The sequence below is a fragment of the Podarcis pityusensis genome (assembly GCF_964106645.2).
Source record: "Podarcis pityusensis genome assembly, chromosome: 4".
NCBI classification, from domain to species: domain Eukaryota; kingdom Metazoa; phylum Chordata; class Lepidosauria; order Squamata; family Lacertidae; genus Podarcis; species Podarcis pityusensis.
Genome location: NC_138027.1, coordinates 89,918,833 through 89,939,125, shown reverse-complemented (window position 1 = coordinate 89,939,125; position 20,293 = coordinate 89,918,833). Strand labels below are relative to the sequence as shown.

The following is a 20,293-nucleotide window of genomic DNA, read 5'->3' as shown; positions in this document are numbered from 1 at the left end:
ACAAACTGCATACCATACAAACCATTGGTCCATTTCCCTCACTACCATGTAATTGGACTGACAGTGATGTTCTGGGGCAACACTGCTATCTCAGAACCTTTTAAATGAAATGCTAAGAACTGAATGTAGGATCTTGTGATTACAAGATCGGCAGCCGCTGAGACCACATAACACCGGTCTTGAAAGACCTACATTGGCTCCCAGTACGTTTCCGAGCACAATTCAAAGTGCTGGTGTTGACCTTTAAAGCCCTAAACGGCCTCGGCCCAGTATACCTGAAGGAGCGTCTCCACCCCCATCGTTCTGCCCGGACGCTGAGGTCCAGCACCGAGGGCCTTCTGGCGGTTCCCTCATTGCGAGAAGCAAAGCTACAGGGAACCAGGCAGAGGGCCTTCTCAGTAGTGGCGCCCGCCCTGTGGAACGCCCTCCCATCAGATGTCAAAGCGATAAATAACTACCTGACATTTAGAAGACATCTTAAGGCAGCCCTGTTCAGGGAAGTTTTTAATCTGTGATATTTTACTGTATTTTTGGTTTCTATGGAAGCCGCCCAGAGTGGCTGGGGAAACCCAGCCAGATGGGCGGGGTACAAATAATAAATTATTATTATTATTATTATTATTATTATTATTATTATTATTATTACTACTACTACTACAACAAAGCAAGTACACCACACCTGAGCTACAGCCCCTTCTCCACTGTCAACTTGAATTAATGTACAGGTGTGAATGTCCTTTGAGGCTCAAGCCAACCGACAATGCAATTCATTTCTTTCAATGGTATATCCAAGCTGAAGCTCAACTTTCAATAAATAAAAATTCTCCTCAGCAGGAAGATTCCAACTACCCATTTCAGCCAAGCAAAAATGAACTGCTCTGATTTTCTTTAGCCTTCCCTTGTAGTTATAAGGCCCACAGAAGAGCAGGCCTTTAAGAGTTGGGTTTTGGGCACAGTATGCCAACTCTAGCAAAAACAAAAGCACCCACATACATTTAAAGACTACAATGGTTTATTCGGAGGCTGGGGGATCTCAAGCAGATTCCAGATGGACACACGTCATATCAGTAAATAAAAGAGACAGAGAAGAAAATCCAAGAATTAAAATGAAGTGGGCAGGGAGGCCATGAACAGAGAGATAATGCTGGGCCAGTTGTTAAAGGGAGAAAAATAATGTCAACTTCAGAATCCAAGGACCATCCTACTATCATGAAAACAGCATGCTGGAGAGTCAGGTATATCACCAAGTGTCTCAGAATATATAGGGTTTACAAGAGCAAAAAGAGAGAAACACTATCCTCTCGACAGGCTCATGAGGAGGATGGGTTGCGATTACACACAAGTAACAGACCGCCGCTTTCTGAGACTGGGGCTCAGCTTCTATTCAGCATGGAGGAGAATGATGTTGTGCTAATGGTTCGACTGCCTTCCATTCATCCAAACCGATGTTGCAAAACAGTCTCAGTGCAGGTGCCAGCAGCTGCAGTGGTATGTGGGAGAAGCACATGGGCACGCAGCAGTCCACAGCTTAGTCGTTTTGCTTCTCTGGAGCAAAGGCATTTGGTTTCTGTGCAAAGGTTTCCGCAACCAGCAGTGGGAAAACCAGGGAAGCGTCGGCATAAACCTGTCAAGAGAAGAATACCAAAGAGTGCCTCTCCTCAAGAGCTTTTCATTTGTTTACTCTAAAACTCACCGGTCTTGCCGATGGCAAGTTCCATGTCCCACCCCTGCCAATACCATGATCTGTCAGTCCCCTCCTTTCCCCCACATGTACCTTGACAGGCTTGGCATCCATGCGGATCTTCCCCCAGGAAACTGCTTCGTCAGGCCGAGCTCCTGAGTCCGAGCCATCAAACTCCTGTGCCGTGTTGACGTATACAGAAAAGTCAGCACCGTTTCTCTGAGGAGGTACAATAATCGATGACATCAGGCATATGGAGCAGAATTGGCTCAGTGGTAACCAAAGGTCTGCTTGCACAGCAAATCTGATACCAAATACAACTGTTCCACATATGGACTTGGAGATAAGCGCAGATGAATATACAAAACTATCTTATATCGATTTAAGACAAGTGGTCCGTTTATTGATCTTTTAATTGCAATTGGAGGGGGGAGAGGAAGGGGAAACTGGGATACAAAGCATATCAACTTAAGATGAGTGGTCCAATTAGCACAAAAGCACTATGAGATTTCATACAGAGTTCTTTCCTCGTGGCCAAGATCCTTTTAAAGAGATGGCAGGAACCGAACCTGAGATTTTCTGTGTGCAAAATGTGTACTCATTCACTGAAATATGGGCTCCCTTCCCCCAAATATCAGCAACTTCCAGGGCTCAGCCTGGGAGGCTCTTGAAAGCTGCATGGGGTGGGGTGCCTTGGGGTGAACCACTGAAGGCTCAATAGGTTCAATGAGCCTATATAGCTTGGCAGGACTTATGGAGCATATGAATTCATTGCTGACCGCTGGCCATGTCAGCTGAGGCTAATGGAAGTTCAACAGCATTTAGAAATAGCTCCCCATGCCCAAAGCCAGCAAGCAAGCAGCAGCATCATGCCATCTCAACCCATGAATCTTTGTTCTACAAATGCATCCCATGCTTTTGCAACATCTTCCACCCCAAACAAACCCTGCCTTTCTGCACTGTGCATTTGTTCCTACTGCACAATCTGCCTCACCATGAGGTTGGCGTTAGCAATGTGGTGCTTGACAAGTCCTCCTCCCAAGATGATCATTCCTGTTTTCCGGGCAAATATGGCCTGCGTATTGATGAGCCTCAGATCTGAGAGAGAGAGTTTAAATATTAGACAAGCAGCACAGTAAACAGCGTCATACTTTGGGGGTTGGTAGACCCAGAATGTCTGGTACACAGCATACAGATTCCACTAGCTGTCTCCCTTCCTCTGAAAGTAGAAACCAGTGGTAGGTACATAACAGAAACCATGGAGAGACTTACTTATGTTGCACAAATCTCAGCTCACCTTCCACAATGTCCAGCACAAGGCCTGGTTTCTTATAGGAGTGGAAGAAAATCATGTCCCCCAGGGAACCATCAGTCAACGCTGGACTCAGTACAGGGATGCTGTTCTGCCAGGAACACAATTAGCATTATAAGCGGAAGTGGGCATTTCATATGGCAGAGGTTAACGTATCTTGGAAGGGAGGGCAGAGCGTGGGAATGGGAGACAGACTTGAAATGCAGAAAAGTAGTAAATGCACAACACAGAACTATGCCTTAATGGTTGGATGGTAGGGGTCAAGGCTACCAGATGGGAAATGAATGGGAATACGAAGCCAGAAAAATAATAGGCTATGCCATATCACATACATAGGACAGACCCTCAGATGATTGAAGAGTGGAAGGCAGGCATCCCATCAGGAAGTGACAAACAAGCAGCATTTCAGCCAGATTACTGGACGCTAATCTTAACGAAAGGCGAGATATGGAACTTAAAACACAGAAGACTTCCTCAGCCTACCTTTTGTGCCCAGTAATAGACAGATTCGGGATTGTTGATTTCCTTGCCAAGCCGAGCAATGAACTTTGATGGAGTCCACTTCACCCCCTGAAAAGCAGGGAGACAGACCACAACTTCAGACTATGCCAACTTCTCCCCAGATTGGTGGACAAGCTAAGATCCGGGGTGAACCTGCACAGTCTTAATACGTGCGATTTCAAAGAAAAAGAAAAGAAAAATCCTCTATGTGGGAGCAAATAAGAAACCCAACAATACTGGCGGGGGGGGGGGGATGGCCTTGAGATCACAAACTAGATAGAATAAGACATGTCTCCGTTGCTGTTTCATCCTCTTCCATGCTGGGAGTTTTCCTTTTCCAAAGATGAGGCCAGAACTCATGGCAGACAGCTCTCAAGTGTCTATTGCAATTACCACGTTGGGGGTATACATGGGGGGTGGAGAAAGAATAATAGCACAAAGGCACACCATTCCTAACATTTCAGCTCTCACCTCTGTGTCCTGCTCTGTCACCATCTGGTCCAGGATTGGCATCAGCCAGTCTTCAAACTTGCAGTAATTGTCATTGGGCACCAGCAGATTCCCAATCCTGGAGGAGAGGAGGACACAGCTGGGAAGTAAAGCCTGGCTAGGGACTTTGCCCCTACCTTGCTCCTTCCTCCCGCAGAAGTTAAAACATACAGTCAATCCCCTCCCTGCAGCAGAGTATGAGACTGGTTGGATCATACAAACCAGAGGAAACCCAGGAGGGGTCAATTTCTTTGGTCACAAAAAAGTCACCCATCTTGTTTTCCAACGGTGGCCATCAGATCATCAGCCCTCCCCACTACAAGTAAAGGTAAAGGATGGTTAAGTCCAGTCAAAAGCAACTATGGGGTTGTGGCGCTCATGTTGCTTTCAGCCCGAGGGAGCCGGTGATTGTCCACAGACAGCTTTCCGCGTCATGTGGCCAGCATGACTAAACCGCTTCTGGCGCAACAGAACACTGTGATGGAAACCAGAGTGCACGGAAATGCTGTTTACCTTCCCGCCACAGTGGTACCTATTTATCTACTTGCACTGGTGTGCTTTCAAACTGCTAGGTTGGCAGGAGCTGGGACAGAGCAAGGGGAGCTCACCCCGTCGCAGGGATTCAAACCACCAACCTTCTGATCGGCAAGCCCAAGAGGCTCAGTGGTTTAGACAACAGCGCCACCCGCACCCGTCCCCTCCCCACTACCCCTGCTGGTACCTGTTAATCCCACTCTGTCGTAGTTCCTTTCCACGCAAGCTGAAGTCTCCAACGTAAGTGGGTGCCAAGCATTTGATGAGATCTTCTTCCACACCACCTGCTGTGGTCACCAGCACATCCACCTACACAAACCAAAGAATGTGGTCTATAGTGCTTGCTAAGACTTGCAGCTATGAGTTCTGTAAAGGGATTAATCCATCCTTAAGTCATGAAGCATCAGTAGCCAGTATCTCTTTCCCATAAGCGGAGGTAGTTCCTTTAAAGTTCTCTCCAGCCCATTAGAAGACGGCATACAATGTTTATCATAAGAACATACAAGGGAGACAAGAATGATATTGGTGTAGAACACCAGGGATTCTTCTCTACCCTTTCACAACCACATAACTGAAAAGGAAGATTTTTCCTTGATATACAGAAGGAGGAAACACCTCCCAGGTTTGGACAATACCATGTTGTGTTGCACCAGAAAGCGGATGGTCTCACGGACACCTGAGCTGATGAGGTTGGAAGTGAAGCCCAAGAAGATTGTACAGCCTGTTAGGTGGCGGGAACAGGGATTCAAGTCGGCATGGTTCCCTTCATCCTCGGCCAGTGGCGTCAGCTTCGCTTCTATCTGCAAGGAAGAACCCAACTATCTGAATCAAGCTTCAGCACAACAGCACAATTCAGGGATTGAACTAAATGGCAGCACCACCAAGTTTAGCACATCATCACCCTAAATAGCTAAGTACAAACAGCAAGAAGTTTGCTAGTGACATATGAAGGAAGCAAAACAAAAACAAAAACTGGTGAATGGTTGTAGAGAACTGAGGGAAGCATCAATGCACAAAATATGCAGATTTGGAGAAAAATACTGGTTTTGCCACTTTAAATCAGAAAACGTGATAATCAGAAAGGGAGATAAATGTAAACTGCAGTTTTTGACGTCACTGAAGGTATTGACTGTGTGTTCTCAATCCATGCAATCAAAGTAGGACTTTCCTATCAATCAATGTAGATGTTTATGAACATCATACCAGCTCAGACTTATAAAATACTGTTCACACCCAAGGCTTAGAGCTAATAGGACTATGGAATATTGCTGGGAAAGGGTAAAAAAAAGTAGCCAACTTCAGTGTTGGCTAACTCTTAGCACTGTATGTGTAGATGGGTGTTGACCGGTGTCAGAGAAGAATGCTGTGATGTACACAAGAGCGTACATGCAGGAATTTATAGAGGCCTCTACGTGCTGCAGCAAAGCAGCAAGCTAACTCCACAGTTATGAGATCCAGCCCAATTTCCCTCCTTCCCACCTGATCTAACACAGTTCTCACCACTGGGACTCATCCTGGCTACTCACCATGCGGTTGATCTCGTTCACAGCCTGCCCAAAGCTGGTAGCCTGGAAACCTGTGGTGAGGTAAGACTGGAGCAAGGCATGATAGTCTAATCCACAGTCAAAGTCATAGCCATGCACTGTCAAGCTCCCCTCAGGTAGTCCCTCACTGGGCTTCAGCACAGCAGCCACTGCCCCAGCAGGTAGGTCGCCTGCCACATTCTCCATCAGGTGAACACTGGGGAGGCTGGCACCCTAGGACAAAGATCGTTAATTAAGAAGACTCCTGGAAAAGCATGCTTTCAAAACTTTTCGCCATGTGAGTATTACAGAATCTTAGTGATAAAGTACCTCCCAGATTTCTACCCTTCCAAAAAGGGAAACACAAGTGCTAGAAACTGAGATATGAAAGCTGGGAGCTAAATGGCACCTTAAACCTAGGTTATGGGCACAAAAATAGAATGTCTAGGCACGTTTTTTAATAACAAGGATACAAAGTTGAAAATGCATTTACTGCAGCTAAAATATTATGCTCATTTTTCACATGGCCTAGTCCTTTCCCCGCCCACCCCCCTAATATTCTTAAAATGATCTCTTCTCCTGTCTTCAGAGAGTAGCTGGAAGCGGGAGGCAGAAAAAAGATCCTCCTTTCCTTCCACTCTGCAGTCTTAATCCGAAATCTCAGGTGCAATACTGCGCCCAGAGCTCAGAAACTTCTTGCGCTAATGAAATTCCCTGTCGCAAAATGCCTGTAGAACAATGGGAGTTTCAGACGCTGTGGAAACAGCAATTTGCACCGTCTGTCAACTTCAAGTACTCTGGAAAGGCTCGTTCCCCACACAACCGCGATGAAGAACGTCCCTGAACAATTCTTCCCAGTTGAGCAAAAATGCAGACAGCGGTTCAAATTCTTGGCCAGCAGCGGCAGGACATGATGTAAGACCACGACCAGCGCTGCAACCCCAACCACAGTGCTCATGCCGACAATGATATGGTGCCATTGTTAATCCTTACTGCATTGCAGGGACTTGGGTTATATGACCTTCCAACATTTTGACTTCATCCCCAAAGGTGCACTCCTTTATTGTCAGAGGGATGCCAACTAATGCTGAATTATTATTATTATTAAATGACAAAGAATTAATTAATGTATTATTATTAAATGACAAAGAATTAATTAATTAATTAATTAATTAATTAATTATTATTATTAAATTATGAAGAATTATTATTATTAAATGATGAATAGTAATTATTATTACTTTATTGCATTGCAGGGGGCTGGTCTAGATGATCCCTGGGATGCATTCAACAGATGCACTCAAAGCAGGAGGGAAAAAGAAATGCAAATAAGCACTTTCCCGGCCACGCCCCTCGCCCCGCCCACAGCGCAGTATTGCCCCGCCCAGGCAGCTTTGGCAAACCGGGCTCCCGAAGCGTCTGCCTCGTCTGCGGCAACGCGCGCATGCGCCTGGGGGCGGGAGCGCGAGGCGGGGCTCACCTGCGACCTGAAGTGGTACAGCCCGGAATTCTGCCGCCGCCGCCGCCTCCTGCATAATGCCCAGGGTCGGTTCCAAATATTACGGAGGGGGGGGGAATGTGTGGGTGAGAGAAAAAGAGAAAGACAGGGAACTGAAAGGGCTCCTGTCACCACAGGGTAGGCTTGCTTAGCGCCATGTTCCCCGGTCAGGAGGAGTATTGAAGGCTCTCCTCGCCGGCTTGCGAGGAGGCCCCTTCTGCCCCTCACGCGGCGGCGGCGGGGCCGGGAGCGGAACAGCGCGCGAAGGGAACGGCGGCCTTACCTCATAGAGCCGGGCCCGACCAGCCAATGGCCTCCTCTCGCTCCCCTCGCTGGTTCTACGCAGGCGCTCTGCTCTCCGCCTCACCGAGATGCCGCGGGAAGCGCCTCATGGCGGCGCAAGGGAGCAGAAGGGGTTAAACGCCAGCGACAGGAGGGAGGGAGGGGGAGGCGCTCGCGCGGCTCGGCGTTTCTTTCCTTCTTGCTCCTTTAAGGAAGTGGGCGGGGTTTCGGGGGAGAAAAATCGGAAAGCGCAGGCGCAGCGCTGCGTCGGCGGTTAGCTTCAAGTAAGGGCGGAAGTGGTATGGGCTGCATAGAGATACCTGGGCATCTGAGAAGGTGCAGGCAGTGCGTGGGTCCCCGGGGGGCAGGGAGGCAAGGGAAGGGTCCAACCCCCTGCAAAGCAGGAATCTTACGCCCAACATATTCCCCCTTCCAAGTTTATGCTGTTGCATACAGATTTCCCTTTATGGAACAAAATTTTCCTATGGTGACTGTGGCGTAGCGTCCTTTCACTCAGCTGTGAAGCTCAGTGGGTGGGTGATTTTAGCCCATTTTCTTCTTCTGGACAAATGAACACTAGAGTTGCATGTACGATGACCTTAAAACACATGCTGTGTGCATTTAAAAAACAACAAAAACTGGTGGTCCAAAAACAGCCTGTGCAAACAGTCACCACAGAACAACTTAAGTGCAACTCCTCATGCTTCAAACAGAAATGCCATCTCAGACGGGAGTGAACTGGGGGCGGGGAGGAGCCTTGTGACACCTTAAAATTGTGTGTGTTTGTGTGTGTAAAAGCTAAGGTAAAGGACCCCTGGACGATTAAGTCCAGTCAAAGGTGACTATGGGGTGCGGCACTCATCTCGCTTTCAGGCTGAGGGAGCTGGCATTTGTCACACAAACACACAAATCATGGAATTGTAGAGCTGGAATGGACATAGTCAAAACCCCTGCAATGCAGGGATCTTTTTGCCCAACATTGAGCTTGAACCCAGGACCCCGAGATTAAGGTTCTTCTCCATTGGAGGCTTTCAAACGGAGATTGGGTGGCCATTTGTCATGGATGCTTTGGTTTGGATTTCTGCATTGCAGGGAGGTCAGATTACTTCCTTGTCTACATCCAAGTTAGTCATTTTCATGTGCAGATTTCCCTTGCTATAGAATGACTGTGTTTCTCAGAGGGGGCTAATTCTCAGAGGACAATTCTATATACAACAGCATAAATTTGGAAATATGTTGGGCATAAGATTCCTGCTTTGCAGGGGGTTGGACTAGATGACCCTTGGGGACCCCTTACAACTCTGTAGTTCTAAGAGCCTCATGCTCTCTACTGACCGAGCTGCCCTACCATTTTATATTACAATTAACCAGTGCTTTTTTCTGGGAGGGGCGCAGGGGTACGCACAGCTAAATGTCTTGTGAATCTTTGTACTCCAAGGAGATAGGTCCTTCCCTTGCTCCCCCCCGCCACCGCAATCCACACACTGCCTGCACCACCTCAGATGCCCATGGAAGTCAAAGATATCTCTACGCCTGTACTTTCCGATTTTCTCCCCCCAAACCCCCACTTCCTTAAAGGAGGAAAAAAAGATGGCCTGTCCAGCTAGGACTGAGGAAATAAACAACATCCAATCTATACCACAATGTATAGGGAGAGGTAAGAGACTCATAAACTTACAGGGGATACTCCACTCACAGAAAAAAAGATAACTAATGTGGGCACTTACGTCAGCCTTCTTAAGACCAAACTAAACATGCTCTCTTCCCCACAATGCCACAGTGTTAATGAAAATGGCCTCCTGTGTCTATTATTATTATTATTAGTTGGTTAACATTTGTGTAATATTAATTTTGCCCTCATAACTTGTTGCTCTGATTTAGCATCTTACCCTGGAGAACTTACCTCTCACTTTTTGGACATCTTGCTGCGGTTTCTATTTGATGCTGGACTCAGCAGCTGAAGTTCGAAACCCTCATCTGTGTTTAGTGCCTACCTTTTTGGTGTTTGGGAAATAAAACATAAGGATATAATTATTGTGTGCATACCATGTTAGGGTCAGCACTTCCTGGTGCAGCCATAATGAGATTGTGATCTAGGGTTCTTAGAGACTCAATATCTTCAGGTAGTATTCACTTACTGGCAATGTTCAGGTTGTGCAGTTATATTTAATTGAGAAGTCTTGCTCAACAAGCCGGCTTTCCCCAAACACCAGACTTTGTGCAATAAAGGAAGTGGTGAGAAAATGTACTGGAATGTGTGGGATAACATTTCATTTGGCTCAAGGTCATCTTACTTACCCTCAAACCATCAGAAAGAATGTTCATTAAATAGCCAACATTGTCTAATCTGCCTGCAAGCAAATGCTCAAATATGTTGTCTGGAAGCACCTCAGTCAAAAGGAGCTGGGTCCTGTGTATGGACCTGGTTCTTGTACCAGCTCTAGGTTGGCACACATATTTTGCCTTTCTCTGACCCGCCCCCCCCCCTCGCCAGCATGACTGACAGGGCTTTGACTGTGTTAAGCCCCAGTGCAGTGTGGATTGCACCTTCAGTGTCCAGGATGTTATCATTCTTTTCCTCCAGGATCAAAACTCTATACTTTTGTGTCAGGGCTTCCCCTAGTCGCGGGTGGCGCTGTGGGTTAAACCACTGTGCCGCTTGGGATTGCCGATCGAAAGGTCAGTGGTTCGAATCCCTGTGACGGGGTGAGCTCCCGTTGTTTGGTCCCTGCTCCTGCCAACCTAGCAGTTTGAAAGCACGTCAAAGTGCAAGTAGATAAATAGGTACCGCCCCGGCAGGAAGGTAAACGGCATTTCCGTGAACTGCTCTGGTTTCGCCAGAAGCAGCTTAGTCATGCTGGCCACATGACCCGGAAAAAATGTCTGCAGAAGCGGACAAATGCCGGCACCCTCGGCCTGTAAAGTGAGATGAGCACCACAACCCCAGAGTCATTCGCAACTGGACTTAATTGTCAGGGGTACCTTTACCTTTACCTTTCCCCTAGACATAAGCAGTGCTTAGTAAGCAGTGCTTTTTTAATGCTTTCTTAACCATAATTGCATCCATACATCCAAGCCATATTATCTATAAATCAAACTTATCAGAACAAAATTCCAACAACAGAATGTAAGTCTTCCTAGTATAAATTTAGTACGTAATTTTGCCTTTCTGTCCTCGTCTTTCCACTCTAGTAAACCTATTGCCTTAACTTATCAACATATTAAAAATAATAATAATAATAATAATAATAATAATAATAATAATATTAAGCAGTGCTTTTTTGGCATGGAATTACATGGCAAGTACTCATATCTCAATGATGGTTACCAGCACAAAATGGCTACCCTGCATCTGTGAGCACCACCAGACACAAAAGCACTGTTAGTAAAAGGAAAGTTTATTCTTAATAAATTTGTCTGTTGCCCTTCTTCCCTGTTTTGAAAAATATGTGCAGAAGTGGTTTGCAGCTTTTATCTCATCCCGACAGCAATTCTTTATCTAGGGGAAAGAGATGAGGCAATGGAAAAAGCTGCCACCAGCAACCCTTCCTCCTTAAAGCTAGGAGGCAACTGTAGATTGAGAGAGGAACTCGGGTGATGAATGTGTGATATATACCTGTTGGGAATTGTCACATTGGAGAGCCAGGGTTACTGTCACCTTGTCAGCTTCGTTTATCCGTCAGCATGCTCAATTCATTTCTGCGTGTGCTGCCCATCTTCATAATTTGGTTCATGTATGTGATGTAAGGAGGCTACAAAACATTAATGCAACAATAAATCAGTATTGAAAATGCCACTGCACTTTCTCCTTACATGAGAAAAGCCCGCAGGCAATATGTGCATCCCACTTGCTTTCAGGCCCATTAGAAGAAACAGTTCTCCCACATGGCAAATAATGTATTTTTCTCTGCATTCAACAAATTATGGAATTTGCACCCCTGTAATAAACAAATAGGATGTGATATGAATAGCAGGATATGGGGATATAGATATAGATATAGTGTTTTGCTTTTAGTTTATATCAACACAACAAACACAACTATAGCAACAAAGAAGCAAACTAAAACAAAGCGAAAATGGGGCATTCATAAGTTTTGCTCTTTTTCAGTTTACAGGGGTGTGCTAATACCTTTTCATTTCGTAAGAGGTAAAGTTCCATTTAGGCTAGCTCTAAGAAGATTAGAAACTTGTAGTAGGTTGGGGTGCTGTTAATATAAGAGATCACTGACAATTAAAGTTTACCTTGAGAGTCATCTGTTACTACTTAGGTGGCACTTATTAAAAATAATTTGCTGTGCTTTACACCCCTAGGTGGGTGGGGTTTTTTATCATCTAATCAATGTTGCACAGTAATAGAAGATCTAACCACTTCTACCCCATGAAAGGGGTTCCCTGCTAACATGTCCAAAAATATACAGTGATGCCCCGCAAGACGAATGCCTCGCAAGACGAAAAACTCGCTAGACGAAAGGGTTTTGCGGTTTTTGAGCTGCTTCGCAAGACGAATTTCCCTATGGGCTTGCTTCGCAAGACGAAAACGTCTTGCAAGTTTGTTTCCTTTTTCGTAAAACCGTTAAAACCCAAGGTGCATTGCTTGAAGAGGTGCAGTTGCGACTTGACTTCGAGGAGCAACTCATAGCACGCGGTGTGGTAGCCTTTTTTGAGGTTTTTGAAGACTTTGGCGATTTTTGAAGCTTTTCCAAAACTTCTTTTGCAGCCATTTGGTAAGTTAAACTTTTAAAACTTTTTTGGGGGTTTTTGGATTTTGGGTTGGGGTGTTTGGAATTCAATGACTTGGTGTTGGGGAGGGGTTTGCAAGAATCTGGAAGCTTGTGTGGTTTTTTTCTGCATTTTTATGATTTTTTGTGACCATTGGGCCACTCTGCTGTTTTTTTTTTAAAAAATTCTGGGTTTGAATTTCTGTGTGGTGGGTGGCTGGGGGAACAGTTGAGGAGGGGTTTGCAAGAATCTGGGAGCTTGTGTGGTTTTTTTCTGCATTTTTATGATTTTCTGTGACCATTGGGCCATGTTGTTTTTTTTTAAAAAAATGTTTTTCTGTCATGTTTAGAAACTTAATTTATTGTTCCTTCAATTTTTGAAATGCCCTTTACAGTATGTGTGACTTTAAAGAGCACTTAATAAACTCTTGTTGTACCAAATTTGGCTTTGTTTGGACTTTTTTTGACCATAGGAACGCATTAATTGAATTTCAATGCATTCCTATGGGATTTCGTGCTTCGCAAGACGAAAAATTCGCTAGGCGGAAAAACTCGCGGAACGAATTAATTTCGTCTTGCGAGGCACCACTGTATTCTGCTTCTCTCCTGAGAAAGCAAACGGGTTGCCCTTAACTGTAAGGGTCATATCCACAGGTTGAAAAAAAAAAAAAAAGATGAAAGTGACCGAAAACTTTTACAAATACAACCGTATTTTCAGATCTTGGGCGGGGGGGGGGGGGGGGGGGCTTTTCTACAATCCCTTGTTGACATGTGGTGCTGGGAATGATATAAGTTTTTTTGCCTTTCTAAAGGAAAGCATTTCTCCTCTAAGAGTTTTCTTTCTGCAAACTTGTGTCTCCAAGTTGATGAAAGGAGGAAATGGGGATATGCTGTGTCCCCACTCCATGCCACCACACGTTCAGCCTGGGAGAGGGTCAGTCTTTTGCAACAAGGTGCACGCAGTAACAAAAAGAAAGCACCATTTTGTCTGAAAAAGCCTGGAATAAAAGGTAAGAAGAGCATGAGACTCCTAATCTCAGGGTTGTGGGTTCAAGCTCTATGTTGAGCAAAAGATTCCTACATTGCAGGGGGTTGGACTAGATGACCCTCGTGGTCCCATCCAATTCTATGATTCTAAGATTCTAAGACACCCATGGGAATGAGAGAACATGATGTCTTGATGTGCTAGGGAGAGGCCTGGGGACATGGAAAGAACAAGGATTGGATAATTTAGGGCATCCTTTCGGGTTTGCGAAGTGTTGGGCCGGACACAGGCAGAAGTGGAATTGGAGGAAAGTATTTTTATTGCCTCATTGGCTCGATCTGAGAACCAATGCGGTACAGTGGTTAGATTCTTGGGTTGGGGAAGAAACTTGTGTCCAAATCTCTACTCAACCACAAATCGTAGACCAACCAGCCATTATTTCTCGGCTTAGCATTATCTCAAAGGACTGTCGTGAGAGGGAAAATTGAACTATATATGCCAGCGTTTGCCAGCCTTTTGGGACCCCTGGGTCCAGACTGGGGGGAAACATGGGCACCACACTCAAATAACAACCAAGCACAAACCATAACCTATTTTGATGGCTACAATAAAATGCTTCTTTCAAGCCAAACTTCAGCAGTGAGAGGTGACCTTATGGGTGCCAGGGAAGAGCTTTGCGGGCATACGGGCACCTGCGGGTAGCATGTTGGCAACCCTTGATTCAGTCCACCCTGAGCCCTTTGGAGGAAAGATAGGATAAAAACTGACACTTGTTAATGATATACTTTTAAAAAGCTAATTGGACTCTACTGTGTAAATTGGACTCAACTGTGTAGCCCCCAAGGTTTCAGCTGTTGCCTTGGTGGTCAGCAGCCTAGTAGCCAGTTTCTAAGATGAGTTTTGCTGATGCTCAAGCCTGCCTGGAAGCTGCACCAACTGACTACCATCTTGTGAAAAGTTTTCACAAGATGCTAAGAAGAGTAGGGGGCTGGCGTCCACTTCCGCCTGCAGAGAAGGACTTGGGTTCACTGCTCAAGAGCAGAACCCAGTCGCTGTGTCATCAACAGGTCCCTGAAGAGCTCTGTGGAACCATCTCTGCCATGGCAACCATGTAAACATTTGCAGTAGTAGCACTGCATGTGTTTTAGATGCAAAAAATTAATAATGCTATCGTTGCCAGAATAAATTATTGAGGTAGAGAGAGGCTCTGGCTAACCTTTTGTTTTTCACATGAGGGCTCTTCACACAAAGAGCTCAAATGCGTAAACACAGGGTGGCGAAGTCGCTGTTTGTGCTCTCCAGAAAAAATAAACCTAGGAGTTGTCTCTTTGTAAATAGGCGGAGGAGGTGGATGGAATGGGGGCCAGAAAGGGCTAGGAACAGAAAATTACTATGTCTAAAGTAAGACAGTATCTGTGTTTTATCCACAGTATTTGCTTTTTAAAAACCCTGTAATTCTCTAGACTGGTTGGTATATAATACTATGCCCCCCCCCCCCCCCGATTATCTTCCCTCTTTCTACAGCCACCAACAGTGAGAAATAGGTTTTTAGGGTTTCCTTTTATGATAAAAGAAAAAGAGGACAGGAGCCATTTGAGGAAACCAATTCCCCTCCCCTGTGTTTCAGACTTCCTGATTTTGCCCAAAGAGCACCTTTATCTCTGGCCAGTGCCTAGGTTCTACACGTTGAATGGCTATTGTTAGACGTTTAAATTTAATTGAACTTGGGTACTACATATCTATAGTGCCAGAAGCACAAATCTTTCCTCCTCATTTTCTCTCCAAATGTGCCAGGTTGTTGTACGCTGATAACATTTCTATAGTTATTATGGAGCAAAGAAAATAATTGCCACAAATGATCCTAAAAATGTGCTACTTTTCATGTTTTAACCTTAAATTAATTTTGCCTTCCTGTTTCCTGTGCGCATGCTGACATAGCTGGCCTTGCCTCTTCTAAAATCCAAAATGGCACTCCTTAGGGTAAAGAATGGCATATGGTGTTTAATTCCTAAAATGATGTGAATTGGGGTATCTCTCTCACTCACACATAAAGCCACACACATCTCTTCCTTTCTCTGTCATAGTTCACATTGTCTCTCACAAAGCACAAATAATAACTTCTCTTTCTGTCCAACTGCACCTTTTTCAAGCACACCCCCTCCATGGGTGAAGGAAGTGCTTGTCACCTCCCCTTTCATTTCATTTATTTTTTAATATTCCCCCACCCCAATCAAACTGCAAAATGCATGAAGGCCACCAACCTATTGCCTCCCTGCCTTAGTCTATTTACTCTCCCCAGATCATATCCCTTACTGGTTTTCCTCTGCAGAGCACTTTTGCCTTGCTGGAATGTAACTTTGAACTGTGATAGTGCCCCTTTGGGAGAAGGATGGAGGTGTGACTACGGAGTGGCTGGAGTGTAGCCTGTTGTACAGAGTTGCACCCATTGCTCCTCCCTAAGTGGTTGGCATCCATCTGTCTCGGGCGGCAACAAAGAAATGCACTTTTCGAGGTGAAGTCAAATTGTTGGGAGGTTACAGTGCCTGCTGTGGTTGTAGAGACTGATACAGGAGAGACATGTTTTGTTGCAGCTGGGCCAGATGAAGGTGTCCAGTTGGTCTGCTCTAGATGCGTCGTGGGGTTTCTTCTCTCTGCGCTCCTCCCAGCGGTCATTCCTCCTCTGGTCATTGCTATGGATGCACGACCTGACTGTCAGTCTCTAGGCACTGCGGTTGTCTTCAGTGGATTTCAACATGGCAAGGTTGGTGTTGCCAGCCTTAATAAAAGTAATAGTAATAATTCTATACTGCCCATCAACTGAGAAGAGTTTGGATTTGATATCCCGCCTTTCACTCCCCTTAAGGAGTCTCAAAGCGGCTAACATTCACCTTTCCCTTCCTCTCCCACAACTAACACTCTGTGAGGTGAGTGGGGCTGAGGGACTTCAGAGAAGTGTGACTGGCCCAAGGTCACTCAGCAGCTGCATGTGGAGGAGCGGGGTCACAAACCCAGTTCACCAGATTACGAGTCCACTGCTCTTAACCACTACACCACACTGGCTCTTGTTTTATAATATAAAAACACAAAAATGCATAGCATAGTAACAAAAAATTAAAAGGCCATAGATTGATAATTCACCAACAGCCTTGGAGAAGAGGTATGTTTTTGCTTGGTGCCTATAGATATGTAAGGTAGACTCCCTTTGTCTATGTCTACCTTTGTCTACCTTACCATATGTAAGGTTGAGTCTCCCTTTTGCCTCTGGCCCCATCTACCTCTGGCATGCATCCCCAGTTTGGTTCCCCACAAAGGAATGTGGTCTTTTGAGTTGAACAAGTTTCCCCACCCCAGAGCATAATGGTGGGGAAACTTGTTCAACTCAAAGACCACATTCCTCCCTCAATGCAATTTACGATGAGCCTTCAACATGTTTGTGGGTCTGAATGTAGAAACAGAAGACATCTTTAAAAAATACTGCTTCAAGCATCAGCAACCATAAAGCCATAAGTGTTTAGTGAGGCAACATATGCAGGGAGCGAGCAAAGCTAAAGGCAGGTGGTACAAAGAGAAACATACAGGGTAGGGCGGGGTGATGATAAAACAGAAACCTTGGAGTTCTGCATTGACAATTTTTACTTCATCTGCTCCTGTTTTGCAGAGTTTTATTTTAAAATATTTATCCGGACTGTAATTTGCTTTTGTTGAGTTTCTCATATTGTCCAGTTGTAATCAGGTATAAGAAAAATAAATAGCTTGGGGAAGACATCTAATGCTTTTTAAGGACCTCCACAATATATTATTGTGTAATAAATATCAAATTATGATCCTCTGCCTGAGTGCCTCTTATTCTTTGAACTTTAACATGTGGTCAGGGTTGCAAACCAGCTATATCCTTTACTATATATCAAGAACAGTGAAATTTATTCCTCCTCTTGCTACCCAGCTTCATTGCAATCAAAGTGGGAACATGTTCAGTTATACCAATAATAATTCGTCTACCCCACCTATTGCAGTTTAATCGTAACACATGCAGTTTAATCGGAACATAGCTGTCAACCGTCCCTTATTTGGCGGGAAAGTCCCTTATCCCAGCGCCATGTCCTGCTGCTGTCACTTATTGATAATGTCCCTTAAATTTCCCGGGCTTCAAAGGAAGCAGCTCCTCTCCCTCCCTCCCTGCCGGCTTGAGGCTTCCTTTGGCTGCTGGCTGGGCTTTCTGCCTTTGGCTCGGAGGCGCTCAGGAGTTGAACATACCTGTGCTCTGAAAATCCCTTATTTTGGCTGCTGATATCTTATTTTCGAGGCTGCTAGTCCCTTATTTTCAAATCTGTAAGTTGACAGCTATGGATTGGAATGATACCATAAAGGCTGGATCTAAACACATCAAAAATGTGTTTCAGGAAAACGTAAACTTTAATATGGGAAATCACGTTGATGAAAGACGGGGCTCCACAGCACCATCTGGTGCCACAGTGTTAGAATGCATATAAAACACTTTTTCTTTACTAAAATAGCTGAGTCCCAAGACTACCTTTACTGGCACTGCTATGTACAAAGGATGTAACAAGATTGAGGTTATTACTGTGTCTTCTGGCAATTTGGTTAAATTCTAAGCAGTTTAGAATTGGGTGTGAAGGTTGCGTGAAATAAAACATTTTATTTTGCAGCTGAAAGCATTTGATGGTTAACGAATTTATCTTTAAAAATTCGGAATGGACAAGCTCTTTATTGTTGTTGAAATTTCAAGGCTTGATCAAGAGCTATGATCACATGAGAAAGTAATTGTATTCTTATTCTGCATGTAATACACAGAGGTGACAATGGACTGTAGATCATTTATATGTATGTATTATTGTGGTTTTTTCCCCTATGAAAATTGTAGTATTAAGAAAAGTCTACCTACTCTATAGAGATGCTTTTATGGAATGGGTTTTACTTCTTTTGGCAAGCTTAGCAATATTGGGAGCGTTATTTGCAATATGTTTCTGTGATCAAGGAAGTAGTGCAAGGGAATTATTTTATTTATCAAGACTAAAAGGCACATTTCACTTTATGAAGCCATAAACAGCTTGGGGCCAAGTACCTTAAAGAAAAACTGTATCAGACCCTACTGTTGGTAGGTGAGGCCTTGGTACTACTGTCACCATGAACTATCTGGATTACCATTGACCTGTAACGGGGCCTTTTTAGTGGTGGTTCTCCATTTGTGAAGTCCATTTGCCATCCTGGTGAGGCGTGCCTACCTCCCTCATTGACTCTCAGGAGAAATTTAAAATCGTTCCTCTTTATTTAGACATTTGGTGGCTGAAAGATGTTTTCCATGGCAACTGTGAGATAACTGTTTTTAGAATGTTTTTAACAGTTTCTATAATTTTCTAAACAAAATATTGGCGTGTTTTCCACCTTGGGCTCTTTTGAGAAGGAAGGGCAGGATAGAAATTGAATGAATAAATATAGATAAATGTGGGCACCCATTTTTTATTTTTTTTTAAAGACATCCTCAGACTCTCCCCGGAAGGTAAACTGGGGACAGTGATTTACTTTGGACAGGTACCAAAAAACCAGGGTTTGTCTTTCATAAATACGGAAAGTTGGAATGTATATATTTGCTGCATCTGTGTGTTTTTTCCTGTCAAAACTAGAGTTATTAATGATCTAGCTAGCATTGCAGCAGAACCTCTTTATTCTCATGGAAATATAACCTAGGAATATCTGTCTAGCAGCCAAAAACTACTTCCCCTATCCCAGCCTTTTCTACTAAGATACTCGGACAACCTATTTTTATAAAGAAAGAGCTTAAAAGATAGCTGGGGCTGGGGAGCAATACAGCTGTCTAGTGTAATGCCCTTAATTTCTTGGGCGACCTAGCACTATCTGTTTTGCTTTAAGGGCATGTCAATCTTTTGTCATCCTCAGCTGAAAGAATAAGATAACATGGAGTTACACTTAATGTTTAATGATATGCAGTGTTTTCTTGCTTGGTACAAGGAGTGCTCTGTTCTGCACATATCATTTATTTATCAGGCATTCAGCTTCCTACTGTATTCTTAGGGATGTGAAGACATTAGTAGAAAATATGCCCTTAGACTCATGGGTATTGCCTTTCAATTGAAGTGTGGTGAAGGAATCATGACTTGAAATTTTATCTCGGATGCTTCAAGCATGAGCATGCACTGGGGCTAAATAAAATGTAAGGCCGCTGATGGATTCAAAGAACAGGCAGGTCAAGGATAGAGATGCAAACCAGAGCCCTGTTTGCAACCCAGGATGTCCAGAACAACATCCCAACTTGGGCAGACCCTCCAAGTGTCCCTGTTTTCCAGGGGCAGTCCTGGATTTTCAGAAGCCATCCTGATAAATAAAAAAGAGTAGTTGATTAATCAGCTGACAGCCATGAAAAACGGCCAGGAAAATATGTGTTGAGCAGCATCTTAGAAATGCTTTGGAAGCAATTGGGCACGAAGGTTATCAGGGGGAGTGAGGAACCCTGCAAGTACAGAAAGCGTTGAGGCTTCCTGAAAAGCAGGAGAGAATCAGCTTCCTTTGGTTTACTTCTCACGCATAAGGATCATGCTTCAACTGCAGGAGCCAATCTTAAGCCAATCTAGCGGATCAATGGGTCTGAGGTCATGTAAACAAACTTTTGAATACTGTATGCACTATTAAGCAATTGCAAGTTTCTATTTGGGTCTTCAGAGTAATTGATTAGGAATCTAAATTTATCTAGAATTTATATGGTTGGATTAGGTCATTTTTTCCCAAAGGTATGA

At 44.4% G+C, this 20,293-nt stretch overlaps 1 protein-coding gene and 1 long non-coding RNA gene across 3 annotated transcripts; both read right to left on the bottom strand.

Moving 5' to 3' along the window:
• Nucleotides 1–994: 994 nt before the first annotated feature.
• Nucleotides 995–7,979, bottom strand: DHPS (deoxyhypusine synthase). 2 transcript variants are annotated; one of them, XM_081003221.1, is made up of 10 exons: nt 7,822–7,979; nt 6,044–6,274; nt 5,153–5,317; nt 4,705–4,826; nt 3,966–4,062; nt 3,477–3,563; nt 2,979–3,084; nt 2,676–2,779; nt 1,775–1,900; nt 995–1,624 (listed from the first exon to the last, which is right to left on the bottom strand). In XM_081003221.1, the coding sequence occupies exons 2-10, from the start codon at nt 6,245–6,247 to the stop codon at nt 1,529–1,531; spliced, it is 1,107 nt and encodes a 368-aa protein (XP_080859347.1). In that variant the 5' UTR covers nt 6,248–6,274; nt 7,822–7,979; the 3' UTR covers nt 995–1,528. The 2 variants fall into 2 exon arrangements, with proteins under 2 accessions (XP_080859347.1, XP_080859348.1); XM_081003222.1 differs by lacking the exon at nt 7,822–7,979 and adding an exon at nt 7,521–7,801.
• Nucleotides 7,980–9,254: 1,275 nt separating this feature from the next.
• Nucleotides 9,255–17,328, bottom strand: LOC308475892. Its single transcript, XR_013985492.1, has 3 exons — nt 14,353–17,328; nt 11,437–11,572; nt 9,255–9,814 (listed from the first exon to the last, which is right to left on the bottom strand). It is a non-coding gene; the product is annotated as an uncharacterized lncRNA (long non-coding RNA).
• Nucleotides 17,329–20,293: the final 2,965 nt, after the last annotated feature.